The sequence below is a fragment of the Pristis pectinata genome, chromosome 8, assembly GCF_009764475.1.
Source record: "Pristis pectinata isolate sPriPec2 chromosome 8, sPriPec2.1.pri, whole genome shotgun sequence".
NCBI lineage: Eukaryota > Metazoa > Chordata > Chondrichthyes > Rhinopristiformes > Pristidae > Pristis > Pristis pectinata.
Window position 1 is genome coordinate 79050225 of NC_067412.1, and position 18215 is coordinate 79068439.

General features: G+C 41.7%; 1 protein-coding gene across 3 annotated transcripts in view; it reads right to left on the bottom strand.

The window, feature by feature from the left end:
• gab3 (GRB2 associated binding protein 3) overlaps nt 1-18215 on the bottom strand; it is an 84456-nt gene that overhangs the window by 23095 nt on the left and 43146 nt on the right. For 2 of the 3 annotated variants that reach the window (XM_052021112.1, XM_052021113.1), the window contains exon 2: nt 15360-15660. The exons of the other annotated variant lie outside the window; for it this stretch is intronic. In XM_052021112.1, coding sequence (XP_051877072.1) covers nt 15360-15660 — 301 coding nt within the window. The remainder of the gene's footprint in view (nt 1-15359; nt 15661-18215) is intronic. 3 annotated transcript variants of the gene reach the window in all.

Genomic DNA, 18215 nt, shown 5'->3' on the forward strand with positions numbered 1-18215 from the left:
AGTTTTCTTGGCCTCGGTACCCTAGATTAGAGAAGGAAAATCAGCCTAATCTTGATAAGTCTAAAGATCCCCCTGCTGGAAAATGTATACAGGCAAGGGCAGGCAGTGATGTAATTACTCACGGGTTAGTTACCAAACCATATCTGGAGTTGGATAATGGAAGAATATGACCTTGGTGAAATGGTTGGTGTTTCATACAATTTACCTTGTCTCATTGTATCATGGAGGAAGGATAACAGTCTATCTCACATTGCTCTAGGTGCTAATTTGTAACTATACTTTGGGGGCAGCAGAGACTGCAGATGTTGGAATCTGAAGCAACAAACAACCTGCCAGAGGAACTCAGCGGGTCATGCAGAATCTGTGTGTGGGGGGTGGGGTGTAAGGGGAAGAAATATCCACATTTCGGGTCATAGCCCTGCATCAGGACTAAGTATGGAGAGGGAAGAGAGTCAGTATAAAGACGAGAGGTGGAGTAACGTGACAAGGGCTGGTAGGTGATTGGTGGACTGAGGATGGGTGAAGGATGACGGGCAGATTGAGCCAGGTAGGAGAGGGGTGGAGTTGGGAGACAGAGGCAGGTGGATGACAGGAGGAGGTAGGCAATAGAAAAAGGCAGAGGGAGCCAGGTGAGGGGAGGGGAGGGTGAAGGTGGAGACAGCTGCTGGAGCATGATAAGTGGGAACACAAGGGCTACCGCACCTGTAGGAACAAATTTGTGGGGACTTAGGGCTCGTGCTATAAAATTAACCTCTGCACATTGAATGAAATGAAGTCAACACAATAATTTCATGCGAGTTAGTCCTTCCTGTGATCTCAGTGCTCAGGCAACACTAACTGTGCGGTTGATTGACTGACTCATTAACTGGGGCTCAGTGCCATGAACCTTTAGCTTTAGTTAGCCATTGTATGCAGAGGAAGGCACATTGTGCTGGAACAGGTGGCTGGATACAACTGTATCATCTGAAATACAAAGAAAAATTGCAAAGTTTGGGCTACAGTGCAGTCTAAGATGTTTGGATGCTGCATTGGAAATGTAAATGAGGGAGGGTTCAAAGTGAGAGAGGTCCTGCATCTTTAGGGGCCAGAAGACCATCCAAACATGGGATCAAAAGGCAACAGGAGCAGAAGGTATTAGAGGCCTATGCCAACACTCAAGCCCCAGGGACCTAAATGCGGTGCTACAAAAATGAACATTCAAAGTGAGTGATCACATCTTCAAAGCCATATTCTCATAATTACATCAGGAGGTGCTCAGTTCACCACAGCCCATCATTCACCTGCCAATAATCACTAAATCAGGGCATATGTGAAATTAATTTGCTCCACCGCACCATTAGGAATTTAACACTGCTGAAAGGCTCACACCTACAAATCAAAGCAGACATTTCCTGTTAGCTAATCAACCATGACAGGCATGTCTGCCAAACACATAGCATGACAATTACTGACATGCCTCACTCTCTCCTGAAGGACAAGGTGGCACAAAATCTGAAGCAACTGAATCCAACTGGAGAGGACAGGTGTACCTATATCACCTAACCCCCAAGAGAAAGTTGTTGGCATGACTTGAATGGTCATTGCTGGGGCTGTGGCCGGCAACAAACCTGAGCCATTAATGATGACTGCATCTTCATCGTTCTTGTTCTGCTTGATGATCTAGGCATGCACCTCCTTCTTTCACCCGCATAATCTTCCCCTTGCCCCTTTTTCTCTACACAGCTCTGTACGAGAGCTGTAAACTAGCCAGGAAGTGGAGGAAAAATAAGAAGATAACATTGATAAAAACACAGATTGACTAGTTATATATCATTCGCAGCCATAGCCTTAGATGCTACCACTGCATGTACTTTATTAGAGAGCGTAGAGGCTGGACCAGCAAATGGTAAGTCAGTGGGTAAGAACGGCTTGCAGCCAGGACAGGAGTAAGGTCAGGTGTCATTTGGTGAGGTCTCACACAAGTTCCATTGTAGAAGCCTCAGGTTGGTAATTTGATAAGGCAATAAGGCCGGTGGTACAGTAGTTGGAGGTTGGGAAACCTGACCCATGAGACCCATATGCGGAAAGTTTGCCAACAACATCACCTTATACAATGGAGAATTCCATATTTCAATGCAGAAAATGATGAATGAGGTTTCCTGCTCTCAGTGGACCTTTCTTCCAATGCAGTGGAATCCAACATGAAATTTGTGGGCTATTGGAATATCCAGTGATTGTATGCAATGTCCACCAAATATGCAATGGTAGTTCAGAATAACTTCACATTAATCTTATTAATCAGCAGTATTATCCCTCATGCTTGCACTGAAAATCTTTATTGATTTAACTCAGCGATGCTTGAGAAAGAGAATGTGGGATTTAGTCCTACACTGCCAAAATCTAGCAGTAGTAAGAAAACAGCATTGATTCTGTTTTATTTAACAAATACAACTTGTCAGACTTGTAGTTATGTAACTCAAAGTGGATTTTCATGAATTTAAAACCAAAGTTTCAAACAGTGCTATGGACTATGAGGAGCACACCGTCTTAGCAACTCTTCTCTCATTTGGGTTCCGTCTTGTGAATCTCTGACAGGCCTTGACTGAAAAAGGAGAACAGCATTACTGAGAGTGGGAGCTGGTTGTCAAAACCCACAGTGATGCCTGTGTCTTCTAAAGATCATCATAAATCTCTCAGCAGGAATTGACGGGCAAAACCCACAGTGCTGCCTGAGACTTCGTAAAAGTCCTCATAAATCTTTCATCAGATCTGCTTTTTCTGGATATGGGAGGCACCAAGAGCTAGGCCGCCTGGGATGCAAATGACCAGGGTAGGGGCCGGATTAGTCAGCTAGGCTGCAGGTTAAATATCATCAATTACATGAAATGGCCAATTAGACTCAAGGATAAGCAGATGCATTTTGAATAAGAAAATATGGGATTTGTGAGGTTGTCTTCTACCTTTGGAGGACTTAACTTTAATCTTAGTACTTATATTTTTAATAAATAAGTAGAAATGTTATATATTACAATTGCTCCTCAGGATTTAGAAGAAGAAAATTGTTCAATTTGTACCCTTACACCAAGCCCACACAGGACTGGATTTTTTTCAGCAGTATGTGATTGAAAACTGTTTTCACTTGAAGTGGATCATAATTGCATCTGTTTCCCGATCACACTGTGGCAGTTGGGAACCTGAATCAGCCATTTCCCAACATCTGACACTCTTGTGATTCCCATGTGATTTCTACATCTGGATATGTGGGTGATGTCATTCCCCACACAACACTCATTATGGAGCATATTATTCTTGGGTTACCTATTATTGAGCACTGCATGGACAACATGCTCTTAATCCCACAACAAAAGCCTGGAGTGCCTGTAGGGTAGGAGACTGCTTACCTATATCCTTGTGCACCTCACCACCCCTTCACCCACACCAACTGCACTGCACCAACAATGTACCCAATTTCTAGCCCATATCCCGACCACTCCCCATGCAATCTGAGGCTCACCCTACTCCTCAATTTTTTTTATCTCTCTCTCTCTCTCTCTCTTTTCTTCCCTCTTATCCCTCCCCTGGTCCCCCAACTAAAAGTGCTGGATTTCCCACCCCTGATCCCTTTGTGAACTGCTGATTCTTCCTCCCTCCATCTCTTACCAAGCTCACAGCCAGTCTTCCCTGGTACCCTGCCACAGAGAGGATTCCACTCTTCCCCACCCATCCCCAACTAACTACTGGCCCACCCCCTTTGCCTGACTCCCCAAACACCAAATCCCTACTCTCCTCATTAAAGCATAGGCCCAAGGAGTTCCCAAGCCAGCCTCAAGAAAGAAGGACTAGCCAGCACATTTTCAGTTATAAAAAATCTGTCATTGAATTTTTTTTGCACCATGCTGCACTAGAAATTCTAGGCAATAGTTACTTTGTTGGGCCTGATACTCCCAAGTCTTTCTAATTGCTGTTGAAACATCATTTCTTAAAGGGCCAGCTGGAGGTTGCCATGAAATAAGTAGGATTTCCTAAAAGAATGCTGAGCTAGTTGTGGAAGCAGTATTGTTGCCCTGGGTGTCAGTCCATCAATAGGTCAGCAGTGTGTGCCCTGATCACCTTCCAAAACAAGAAATGTATACCCCCGAGTGCACTTGGTCTTAGAAGCATATAGGAAGGCAAGGATGTGCTTAAACCCTCCTTCAAAGAATTCAACATCCTTACTGACTCCTGGGAATCCCTGGCCCATGACTGCTGAAAGTGGAGGATGGTACTGAGAACCTTATGCTCTGGGTGCTCACAGAAGCCCGTGCAGCTGGCAGAAGAAGCACACCACCTCACACGTATCTGTGGAAGAGTCTATGATCCCAACATTGGTCTCCTCAGTCACCTCAGAACCCACAAAATTGCACCAGAGGCAAGTCATCCTTGTTCCCAAGGAACTGTCTAAGAAGGTGGAGACACCCAAGTGCTGCTGCCAGTACCACTGTGGCCCGACATTTATTTGTTCCTAGTCAACAAGTTACATGAGAAAGTGCAGTGGGTAGGCATAGCTCACCAGTCTTATTGAAGTGAGGGCCAATATGGATTCTAAAACAGGGACTCAAAAATCACTGTTCCCTGTTTAAAAAAAGTCTTACTAAACATCTTGTTCCTAAAAACTTATTAGTAACCTATCTGGTAGTTAGAGAGCTTCAGCTGTCAACTCAGTGATATTATTCATCCACCCTATGATACCTTGAATGAAAGGTCTCAGCTCTGGGAGAAGAAACATTGATGAAGGCTAATGCACCTCACAGAAGGTACATCTTGCATTGATAACATACTGACTGAGAAAGAGAGAGAAAAAGCAACCAATAAACTGGACCCTAGAGTACCTCCTTTACACGCTTTATGTGAAAAATAAAAAATAACAGAGAATTGGGGGTCTGCAATGTTTGTTGCAGACCCTTGGTGCATCTGACTGACCAATAAATACAGGAGCCGAGTCATTTGCAGCAGTTTCCTGTGGCATGTGATGCATGCCTGGAAGTCACTTCTGGGACACTTGTCATTGATGAGTGGTCATTGCCATCAACCAGCCTTTCATGCAGGTCCAGGCCCTCACAAGGCTTGTGAGGTTTGCTTCAGTGGTACTTCAAGGAGTCCCACTGAGCAAATACCATGCGGCTCAGTCCAGCTCCACCCTTCCCACCCCACCCTAAGAGTGACATGTGGCTCATGACCCTCGATCACCCTCTGCCACCCACCTTCCTGCTGATCTGTCCCAAACATCCCCACTCACTGATCTGCTGACTGGACATCTGCCGATTTATCAACTGCCCGCTGCTGATCACCAACCCTATCCCACGACTAACAACCTATCCCAACTGCCTGTTCACTCCCACAAAATTAGCAACATCCACCTACCAACTAATGCATTGGTGCACTGTGAACTGTTTAGTGTACCTCAGTTCAAAAAATTAAATCTTCTCCCTATTTCAAAGAGGCTTAGTGAAAGATAAATTAGTTATTGATTACCTTTCAACTTTACAGTAATTATACCGCATTTGTTAATCCCTTGAGATAGATATCATGTTAATTATTTGCAATCTACAAGTTAGTAGCATCTATATTGAAAAATTGGGAAATTTGCTGTTGTGTTCCTTTATTTCTTAATGCTGTTTACAGAAGGGAACCAACTTGAGGAAATAATTATTTGAATAGGAACAATTTTAATTCCTATTTCTTCAATATTATATGGATATGATAAAGGTTTACATACTATAACACTGGAAGCAAAATTAAATTCTGTTTTCCTTTTGCAAAATCACTGTGACAGAATTTTTGCAATGCATTCTGTGTTCAGATAAGTGTTAGCATTACGTTGAGTTTTAGGTGTCCTTCCATTTTGAACAAGTCACAATGGACAGAGAGGGCACTTACTCACCATGCAGCACTCGTTTTAAATGCAGTGACCTCAGTGCTCTTTCTTGGCAAAACAGCCTCTCAAATGTAAGCCATTCATGAAGCAGAACAAAATGGTTCAGCTTTTTACTGCACAGCAACACCGAACCTATGTCATTTTTGCTCATGACCTTAGGCTCTTAACAGACAAGATACTGTCTTTATTGAATTCCAAGAGACCCGACTGATAGATCAATAGCCTCCAAATGTGTCAGTCAGTTACTTAGCAGTGCTACAGGGCAGTACTGCAGGACTTTTATTTTTAATAGCCCTGAGCTAAGTAGGTTTTCTTGTGCTGCCAGCTGCAATGGAAAACATTCAGGACTGGATGATGATCTGTGTCACTTGAAGAGACAGGACTCTTTTGATGGTCCAGATGCCAGAACAGGGCTAAACCTTTTCTTTCTGATTTAGAAATCATGGACAGACAGAACTTTGAAGCCAAAAGCAACACAAGATGATAAAGATACATTGTGCTTAACCTTTTTTTCCTCCATTGAATGCACATGCCTAAAAACTGGAATTTGTCCTTTCTTATTGTGCTAAACATGCCTGTGTATAATGTTAATGCCCAGCTGGATCATCTGATAAAATTCACCAAACTGAGCAAAAATAAGTTGAAAGTAGCGCGATGGCATTTTGTACACTGATTCATGTGTGAAAAAAGGAACCTATGCAGTTCCCAGCAGGAGCTGTCTGTAGGTATCATGCCAGCCACGTCATGGTCGCATTAGCCACTGGGAAGGTGATTAGACCATAAAGAACCCCTCTCCAAGGCAGCTGCAGCAAAGACTGTTGTGGAGAGATTGCAGGGGAAAGCTGCAATCACCAACATGTGCGGCTACCTCCCAACACAATCCAAGTCGCTTGCCATGAGTGATCCTGTGCCACTACAAGGAATGGACTGATTAGTCCAGCAGTCATGGCAGCATTTTACACTGAGAAGCACAGGAGATGAATGCTGTGATTATCAAGGGAATCAAGGGAATGCACAGTGATGCTTCTGGGTGATGAAAAAATGGCATAGGCTGTGATTTAAACTATTATGTCACATAAGGGATCCTTTAATTCATGTCTCTTTACTGAGGGGATTTGCTCCATGATTTTAGTATCAAAGGTCATTGGTTATAGCTCAACACATTAATTTAGCTTGGTAAGAGTGGAAACGACCACATGCATGTGATGATGTCATTAGCAGTATGACTCACACACAGCAAACATCAACTGCATTCATGGGAATTACACGTCAGTATCAAGCCCAATTTCTTGATTAGTGCTAACCAACTTGGAAATGATCACTATTCCAATCTAACCCATGCATTGTGTCTTTTGTGTGTGATTTCCACATAAAATAACATGCATGATTGTGTCCAATGTTTTAGTGTAAGATTTTGAAACTGTCATTCACCCCTGGCCAGATCACTAAAGTGGTGATTCTTCACATGTAATCCTGATAGTAAAGCACAGACATAGAGATTAACATCTACCAAGCTCCATCGGTCACTCCATCAGATAACGTGGTTCACTTCTGAGATCTTAGCGCAGAACATGGAAGTAAACTGCTGCAATTCAATTGTCACACTTGTTGAGGTAGTAAACAGTAAAGACTGGTAAAGAAGATTGAGAACATCAGTCTGTAGAGTTCTTATTGCTCCTTAAGTTGATAGACTGTTCGTTGCTCATGCTTGATATCTGTACGAGAATCAGCCATCAGTTGTACTCAGAAGGAAAAAGACTGCAAATGCTGGGATATGGAATAAAAAGCAGAACGCTGGAAGAACACAGCAGGTCAAGCAGCATCTTCAGATCAAGACCCTGCACCAGGACCCAAAGGAAAGAGGAAAGATTGCCAGGATATAGAAATGCGATGGAGGTGGGATAGAGGCTGGTTGATGATGTGGAATGAGATGGGGAGAGGGTGATGGGCAAATGGAACTGGGTGGGACTAGTGGATGGAAAAGCTGAACAGAGGGAGAAGAAGACCGGCTGGAGAGAGAACAACAGGGAGAGGAGAACAACAGGGGTGTGGGCAACCTGAAACTGGAAAATTCAAAGTTCATACCATTGGGTTTTAAACTATCCAAGAGGAATATGAGATGTTGTTCTTCCAATTTGCATTTGGCCTTTCCATAGCAATGGAGAAGGCCAAAGACAGACAGGTCAGTGTGGGAGTGAGGAGAGTTAAAATGACATGGAACTGGAAGCTCAATTGACCGTTGAAGAAGAAAACAAGTACTCCACAAACTAGTCACCTGGTCTACGCTTGGTTTCACCAATGTGGTGGAGGCCACATTGTGAGCACCGAATGCAATAGACCAGGTTGGAAGAGGTGCAGGTGAACCCCTGCCTCACTTGGAAGGACTGTTTAGGTGCCTGGATGGTGCTGAGGGGAGAGGTGAGGGAACAGGTGTTACGCTTCCTACAATTGCAGGGGAAAGTGCCAAGGGATGGATACTGGCAATCTTTCCCTTTCCCTCTCAGTCCTGATGCAAGGTCTTGACCCGAAACATCGACTTACACTTTTGCCTCACAGATGTTATCAATTGTACTCACTACTGTGTGTTCTTCCCCAATGACTTAACTGAATATGCAAGGATAAGTACAAATGGGAGACAAAATTCTCGCCCACATCTAAAGCAAAAGTCAAATTTCTCGCTTTTGTAATGTTAAACAGCTTTTTTACTTATTCCTTATGTTGACAGAGATTCTCTCTCCTTTCTGCTTGGTTTCTATATTTGTTAATTTTGCTCACACAATGCTGCATTGAAAATCCTGGCACTGTGATGTGTGGTTCTGAGTTATTCCTGCCCTTTGGTCGGTTTTAAAGATCATACCACTAGGACAGGAAGACCTTGTATGAGAATGACTACCAGTTGGGGTAGAGTTGCTGGAAATAGGCTTGTTATTGAGCAGAGTAGAGCTAGTTCAGGGAACTAAATACAATCAGGGTCTGACAGGGAGAGGGATAAAGGATTGGTTGCATCCTAGGCAATATCTGATATCTAATGGAATTTATCAGAGAAGGATGTTGGAGCTTTTGTTAGATGATTACTCTGCATAACAATTTACATTTTTATGATTTATTATGTCTTGATATTTACAACCACTAAAATTTCCTTTCCTTAATAATGTTACTTTGATTTTAAAGCCATGAAGCATTGGATCCAGATCCAGTGATTCAGGATGCGCTGGTCAATTTTATGTCAAATAAACCAAACAGCTCATGTCGACACAATAAGAGCAACTCTCATAATGGTGAAGTAAGTCAGTAGGACTGTAATTATCAGGGTGGAATAAATCACATAACTGTTATCTGCAGTCACAAAGACCATGACTTGAAGTGTCTAAAGTAGCTCTATTAGCTTGAAGAGCTGCTTCTATTATGTCAAAAATACCTTTTGAAGTGACAGTTTTATTTAAATCAAACCTGATTTAAAAGAAACAGAATTATTCATATTCATCACAAGAAAGGTGTAAGAGCAACAGGGTTATAATGGTAGGGAAATTAACTTTCCCACTATTAACCTGGATTACCTTCGTGCAAGGCACATAGTTGGAGTGGAATTTGTTAGGTTCATCTAAGACAACTGTTGAGACAGGGCATTACTCAACTTTAATTCAGGAAATGAAACTGGGTAGTTGGTAGAAGTGTCAGTGGGAACGTAAAATTGACTTTAGGAACAGTGACCATAATTCAGCAAAGTTCAAGGTAGTTATAGAAAGGGACAAGGTTGTTCCTCAAGTTGAGGTCTTGAATTTGGGGAAAGGCTGATAGCATATATCAGTTTATCAACTGCACATAGCAATTTCGATAGCATAAGAGAGGACCTGGCAAAAGTAGATTGGGAATCGATACTTGTGGGTAAAATGACAGCTGACAAATGAGGGCCTTTTAAAAGAGAGCTTGTAAGAGTTCAGAGCCAGCATGTTCTGTTAAGGGTGAAACGCAAAGATGGCAAGATTAGGGAGCTTTGGATGATGAAGGATGTTGAAAGTTTAATCAGGAAAATAAAAGAAGCATATGGCAGGTATAGGTATCTGGAATCGAGGGAGTCTCTTGAGGAATATGGAGTGTGTAAGAGAGAAGTTAAGAAAGAAATTTGAGGGCAGAAAGGGGTCATGAAATATCCTTGGCAAGTAAGGTTAAAAAGAATAGGAGGGTAGCCAGGGAAAGAGCGGGTTCCCTTAGGTACCAAAGGGGTAATCTATGTGTGAAGCTAGGTAATGTGGGTAAGGTTCTAAATGAATACTTCTTGTCTATATTCACCAAGGAGAAGGACGTGGAAGATAGTAAGTTCAGGGAGGGGGGGGTGTGGGCAATCTGGAACAGGTCAGTATTATGAGGGAGAAAATGTTAGATGCCATGGGGCACATAAAGGCTTATAAATCCCCAGGACTGGATAAGATCAGGTTACTATGGGAAACAAGGGAGGAGATAACTGGGGCACTGACTGGAGGATAGCTAATGTTGTTCCTTTATTTAAGAAGAGCAGCGGGGATAAATGAGGTAACTACATGCCTTCTTCACCACTCTAGCCACCATCGATTGTTCGAAATTACCGGAGAAAATCCTAATGGGTAGGATTGATGTACATTTGTAAAGGCAGGGGCTGACCAGCGATAGTTAACATGGCTTTGTACAGGAGAATATCCAGTATCACGAATTTGATTTGAGTTTTTTGAGGAGGTCACTAAGAAGATTGATGAAGACAGGGCAGTAGATTTTATCTACTGGACTTTAGTAAGGCTCTTGACAAAGTCCCGCAAGATAGTCTGGTCCAGAATGGCAAGGTGTGCTGGTTAATTGGATCCAAAATTGGCTTGGTAATAGGAAGCAGAGAGTAGTGATGGAAGGATGCTTTTCTGATTGGAAATCTGTGATCAGTGGTGCACGGCAGGGATTGGCACTGGACACTAGTTATTTGTGATATATATTAATGACTTGGATGTGAATGTAGGGGGTAGGATTAGTAAGTTTGTGAATGACATGAAAGTTGGTGGTGATACAGATAGCAAGGAAAACTGCCTGAGGTTACAGCGTGATATAGATCAGATGGAAAGTTAGTTGGAGCATTAGAAAATGGAATTTAATCCCAACAAGTGCAAGGTGATGTATCTTGGGAAGTCAAATAGGGCTGGGACAAATACAGTGAATGGTCGGGCACTAAGGAATAGATGAACAGAGCAACCTTGGGGTTCAAGTCCATAGTTCCCTGAAAGTAGCAACAATAGTAGATGGGGTGGTGAAGAAGGCATCTGGCATGCTTGCCTTCGAAGGTCAGGGCATAACATATACAGATTGGTAGAGAGTGCAGAGGAGATCCACCAGGACGTTGCTGGAGTTGGAAGATGTTAGTTCTGGGGAGAGATTGGGTAAGCTGGGCTTGTTTTCCCCGGAGCGAAGGTGGCTGAGTGGTGACCTGATAGAGGTATATAAAATTATAAGAGCAAATATACAATAGATAGAATCTTCTTCCCTTGGTAGGATATTAAAACAAGTGGGCATAGGTTTAAGGTGAGAGGAAAGAGTTTTAAATGGGATTTGAGAGGAAAGTTGTTTTACACAGAAAGTGGTTGCTGTCTGGAATTCACTGCTGAGGAATCAGATAGAATTACTATGTTTAAGAGACATTTAGACAGGCACTTTAATAGGAAGGCATGGAAGGATACAGACCTAATGCAGGCAAATGGGATAAGTATAGATGGGCAAAAAGGTTGGCATGGACATGGTGGACTGAAGGGCTCATTTCTGTACTTTACTACTCTATGGCTCTATGAATATCGTGCATGTTTCAGTGGCCATATTTACTGAACTCTATGATTCTATGCAACTGCATTCAGACTCATGATTCCAAAGTTTTTGCTCCCAACACTATCCATAAGCTCATTCCATGCATTAAACACATTCTGTGATAAACTTCCCAATCCTAAATTTGCCCTTTGCTAGTTTGAATCTCTATCCCTTTATCCTACACGCAGAACTTAGAGTCATGGAGTCATACAGCATGGATACAGGCCCTTTGGCCCAACGAGTCCATGCCGACCATGATGTCCACCCAGCTAGTCCCAATTTCCTGCGTTCAGCCCATATTCCTTTAAACCCTGCCCCTCCATGAACCTATCCATGTGCTTCTTAAATGATACTATTGTACCTGTCTCAACCACTTCCTCTGGCAACTCATACCATGTACTCACTACCTTCTGCATGAAAAAGTTGCTCCTCAAGCCCCTTTTAAATTTTTCCCTTCACACCCTAAATCTAAATCTATGCCCCCTGGTGTTGGACACCCCTACCCTGGGGAAAGGACTGCTACCATCCACCTTATCTATGCTCCTCATGATTTTATAAACCTCTGTAAGGTGTCCTCTCATTCTCCTACGTTCCAAGGAATAAAGACCTAGCCTGGCAAAGCTCTCCCTATAAACCAGACCCTCTCATCCTGGCAACATCCTTATAAATCTTTTCTGCATTCTTTACAGTTTAACCACATCTTTCCTATAACACGGTGACCAAAACTGTACACAGTACTCCAAGTATAGCCTCACCAACAACTTATACAACTGCAACATAATGTCTCAACTCCTATACCCAGTGCCCTGACTGATGAAGGCCAGCATGCTAAATGCCCTTTTCACCACTCTGTCTACCTGTGCCGCTACTTTCAATAAACTATGCACGTATTCCTAGATCCCTCTGTTCCATTACACTCCCTGGTGCTCTACTATGCATAGCCTAAGTCCTATGCTGCTTTGACTTTCCAAAATACATCACCTCACACTTATCTGTATTGAAATCCATTTGCCACTCCTCCGCCCACTTCCCTAACTGATCAAGATCCGCCTGTAATCTACGATAACCTTCTTTATTATCAACACCTCCTCCTAATTTCATGTTATCTGCAAACTTACTGATCAAGCCTTGTGCATTTGCATCTAAATCATTTATATAAAAAACAAATAACAAGGGTCCAAACACCGACCCCTGTGGCACACCACTAGTTACTGGCCTCCATTCTGAAAAACAACCTTCAACCACCACCCTCTGCTTCCTACATCTGCGCCAATTTTGAATCCACCTACGTAGCTCTCCCTGGATTCCATGGAACCTAACCTTCCAGACCAGCCTACCATGTGGAACCTTGTCTAAGGCCTTGCTAAAGTCCAAATAGACAACATTCACTGCCCTACCATCATCTACTTTTTTTGGTTGCCTCTTCAAAAAACTCTAAAAGGTTTGTCAAGCACAACTTTTGTGTGAAGTAATTTTTCAGACTTAACTTTCATACCATTCTATGTATTTTATATACAGTTACCCTTCAGTCAATTACTTCAAGATTGAAAAGTCCAGGTTTCTCTATTTTTACAGATTCTACAGATTAGCCCCATGGCTCCTTAAACTGTTTACAGTTTCAAGGGTTCTGTAACATTTACATTTACTGGAAGTAGATACAGACTAAAGATATGATCTGACCAAAAGCACCTATATAATCACAGTATGATGTTTTTCTGCCACATTATTCAGCATTCCATTTCCTTGTTGACTGTTGCTATGCCATCGTTGGGATATCTTGAGACTTAGAATCCTTACTCACTTTCAAATCAACGCTTGAGCATTTTGACACCATCAGTGCAGTATGACTGATTTACTCATTTTCTTTCTGTGTGCAATGCTTGGCCGTATTTTTCCCTTTTATGTCATACCTAACTCATTCTTTATCTCCCTAGCTGCCTTCTCAGAATAAATCGGCCCCTTTATTATCTCTGAGAATACTTATTCACTGTACCACAAGCCAACTGTGGCTGTTAATCTCAAAATGCACTGCAATCACCAGCATCTCTTCACAAGAACCTCTCAAACCCACAACCTCGACTAGATGGAAAGGCAAAGGCCGCAGCTGTATAGGAAAACAACTTACAAGCTCTCCATTAAGTCACATACAATCCTGACTTGTAAGTAAGTCACGGTTAGGACATCCTCACTGGGGGTCAAAAACCTGGAACTTCCTGACAGCACTTTGGGATTACCTGGTCCACAGGGATCTCATTGATTCAGGAAGGTGGTTCACAAGCACTATATAAAATGCAGGCCTTGCCAGTAACACCCATAACACATGAAAGAATAAAAGAAATCTTTGAACTTGAACCATCCACCACTAAGGACCTTCACCATCCAGGGCAGACCCTCTTCTCTTTACTACCATTGGAGAGGAGGTACAGGAGCCTGAAGACCCACAGTCAATGTAGGAACAGCTTCTTCCTCTCCGCTATCAGATTTCTGAACAGTCCATGAACCCACAAACACTGCCTTGTTATTCCTCTTTTTTGCACGATTTATTTATTTTGTAATTTATAATAATTTTTATATCTTTGCACTGTACTGTTGCTGCAAAACAACAAATTTAAGTCATATAAGTCAGTGATAATAGACCTGATTCTGATTCTGAAAACAAAACCAGAAAATGTTGGAAGAATTCAACAGGTCAGGCAGCATTAATAGAAAGAGAAGTAAAGAGTCAACATTTCAGGTCACTGACACTTCATCAGAACTGAAAGTCAGAAAATAGGTTTGTTTTAAGGAGCAGCAAAGGGGTAAAGTGGAAACTGTCTGTGATAGAGTGCACACCAAGGTTGTCAAGGTAACAATTACATTAAATACTGGCACTTAGATACAGGACTGAAACAAAGGAACAAACTGAAGCTGGAATATCCAGCAACACATGTGCAAAGAGAAAAACAAAGTGGTAATCATGAAATTGTTGTCAATGGATCGTCAGTCAATAATTCTGTTTATCTCTCCACGGATCCTGCTGAGTTCTTTCAGCAATTTCTGTTTGTATTTTAGATTTCCAGCAACAGCAGTTTTTTGCTCCTTTGAACTTGGCCAGTTTGGAAATTCATTGCATATTCATATCATTCCAGAAGCAAGTCAACAAATTCCTCCTCACACAGCCAAGTATGCTTCACAGCTTTCAAATCAGGCGCTTCCTGGAAATATTCAACAAACTTTAAACAAAGGAAACTTTGCTAATACAGCTTCATAGGTAATAAAGCATCTCCACTTTCAAAACTGCATTGTGTTCACTGTAGCAGAAAAAGATAATGGAAGTTTTCATATAATGCAAGGGAATAAGGTAGAGAAAGACTCACTGAAGCTACTCATGTGGCTGAATGCAAGGTCAACTGAAAAGCACCATACATGGTGGAGTGGCGAACCTGAAACAAACTCTAGGATTTACAAGGGCTGAGTGCTAGTGTCTGTGGCCAAAGAGCATTCTATGAATGTGCTTTTATCACATCCTCATGTTTAGCCATTCCTGATGGTAGTTAGTGAGGCTGGCTTCAGCCAACATTCCTGTCTAAAGGAGAAAGTTGTTTTGTAACCAAAGTCCATCCAATGCTCAGGGCATTTGTGCAAATAATTCAGCAATTATTATAATTTGTACCTGTTCCATCATCACTTGAGCTAAACCCGCAGATCAGTCTGATGTGCTGTACCCATCGATTCATCTCGTCCTCAGTTTTAGCTACTAAGTAGAATGTCCGAGCTGGAGTCTTCACTTCAAAAATGTAATTGTTCTGGAATTCCTTTTTACTGAGCTTCAACCCAGCTTCAATATTATTGCATTCAGTGAGGTTTATCATGCGCAGCGGTTTCTTGGAGTGATGGTTTTTGTAGTATTCAAGGACATCTGGATTGCCACTCAATCGCCCACTACGCAAGACAAACCAACGTTTTCTCCAGGCCTGGGAAAGCAGAGAACAGTTAGACTTAGACATCATCGCAAGGGTAGATGTTACAAAAATGCTTCTCCCTTTTGAAGGGGTTGACTCTCTGTACTATATTTATTGTATATCACAGCGAGTGGTCAGCATTCATTTGAAAACTTTAATACTGACAGTCACTGTGTGGTTTAAAAACATTAAAGGAGGGGTTGGGTCGAAGTTGGAACCATAGTGTCCAATCCTGTTACTTTTAGAAATAGGCATTAGTGGATAATGAAACCAAGATTGATAACTGGAGATTAAATACAAATTAGGCAAAATCCAACTAAATGGCTGAACTGGGTAAATGGAATACTTATCTCCAAGGTTCTTGGTCCCTACTGGAAGTCCACACCCTTACATGTTTCTTACCCCCAGAGCAGGAACCCTGGGTAGATTATCAGCTCTTCAACGCAAGAGGATTAAAGCCAATGCCTGTCTTCTAGTTACCCAAACAGGTATGAACTAATTGGTCACAGACTGGTGGACAGGTGCAGGTTCCAGACTACACCATGTGCACTTGTGGGAACCTTGCACATATCCACATGACAAAAGACACAAATCTATGAAATGCCTCTTGCACACTATAGCACAAGATTGTGTTTTAATGTATCTCCATTTGCATACATTGCACTCAGGAAAATCTAGGACACAAATTTATTCCAGCTTGTTGCTGAGTTCAAAAATTAAAGCCATGGAAATCAGAAGCTCTACTCATGGTGAACTTGGGTCTCATTTAAGATGAGTCAGCCCACAGGTTCTACTGCCTCCAAAGGCAGCTTCTCCAACCTTGGGAATAAACTTTGCCTATCCAGCTAAAGTAGCTCTCAGACTAGTCCTAGCAGGGGAGCTTTGGTTGGAGAAAGGATGAATCACAGTATGCAAAATAATCACCTAATCCTCTTTAACGTGAAATCATTTTGTTAATTTGATTCATGTGTAGAATGAAAAACAGAGGACTATGTGGAAACATCTTCTCATCAGGGTTTGATTACAATGCTACAGAGGGGTATGTTGCTGGTGAAGTGGTTAAATTACTGGACTAGTAATCAAGATGCCTGAGCTAGCAATCCAGATAACTGAGTTCAAATTCCACTATGGCATCTGTGGAATTTATATTCAGTTAGTTATTTGGAAATTTTTAAAAGCAAATGACAATAAAACTACCAGATTGTTGGAAAACCACATCTGGTTCACTAATAGCTTTAGAGAGAGGAAGGATCTTTGCTGTCTTTACTCAGTCTGATCAATATGTAACTCCAAACCCCTCAATGTGGTTGATTCTTAAATGTCCTCTGAAATGGCTTAGCAAGGCACTCAGTTTAAGGGCAACTAGGGATGGGCAATAAATATTGTTCTTGCCAGACTTACCCAGTTTCTAATACGTATAAAAAAATCATTCCAGTGTGTTATGTGATTTTCCAATACTTTGGAATGAGAGAACTATGAAAAATGGAGGAGAAGCTGTGGAGGTACAAAACCAACAGAAACAACACAAGTGGGATGTTACAATTGGTTTCATCTTCCCCAAACTGGAGAGTAAGAAAATCAGCCAGTGCTTCCACACTTGACTACTACCTGACTGGAAATGCAATTGTGGAGAGCTTGTGTGTGAGCTGAGGTAAACTTGGGTTATCACGTACCTTGTGGTTTAATGAGTTTTACATCTGATGCCTAGGTTCACATTAGCAAAATACTATTTGAGTAAAATACTGCTAGTCAGCTAGCACTATGGAACTTTGCCCCAGCAAGATTCAACTCATACAGAAATGTATACTCCAGCAAGACACACAATCCTTAGGAGAGAGAGAGAGACAGAGAGACAGAGAGTGATAGAGAAAGCAAAGAAAATGTGCCAATAAAACTAAGTATCTGCATTTTACAATTAAATAGTCTGCCACTTTACAAATATTAAAATTTATATTAGCTCATCGTTTCTTTAATTACAGATGGGTAGACAGCAACGCAATATAATTATGATAAATTCTTTTATAGATAAAAGATTAGCAACTATTTCTTGTAAATAATGTCACATGGTTTTGAATGAAATACATGCAGTAAAAGTGGTTTAACGCAGAGACAAAATGTATTTTCATTTCAAATTCGCAGCTCTGGGTGCTTAAAGGAGAAACCTCCATTGTAATTACGCAAATCATTTGCTCATTCATATCTTGTACTCTTTAATATTTCTTGGATTTTTTTGCAAGACAACCATAGTATCACAAAATAGATACAAAGCAGGAAACTCGTTGGCCATTCAACCAGGAATAAATCTATGGTTGCCCATTACAATATTCAGTTAATTCTTAAGGTAATGTAGTTTTACCTCAGAATTCAGGAAGCAGGTGACTATTTGCCCGCCCTCAGCTCCAGCACTGCTAAATATGACTCACAGAGTTTTGAAGAACTCATTATGTGGGTTTTCCATGGGGACTGCTTTTTAACAGTGTCAGCTGGCAGATAATGACCTGCTGGAATCAAAATGAAGATAGGACTCGTGTAAAACTGACTTCCAAGCCTTTGGCTTGGCTATACCA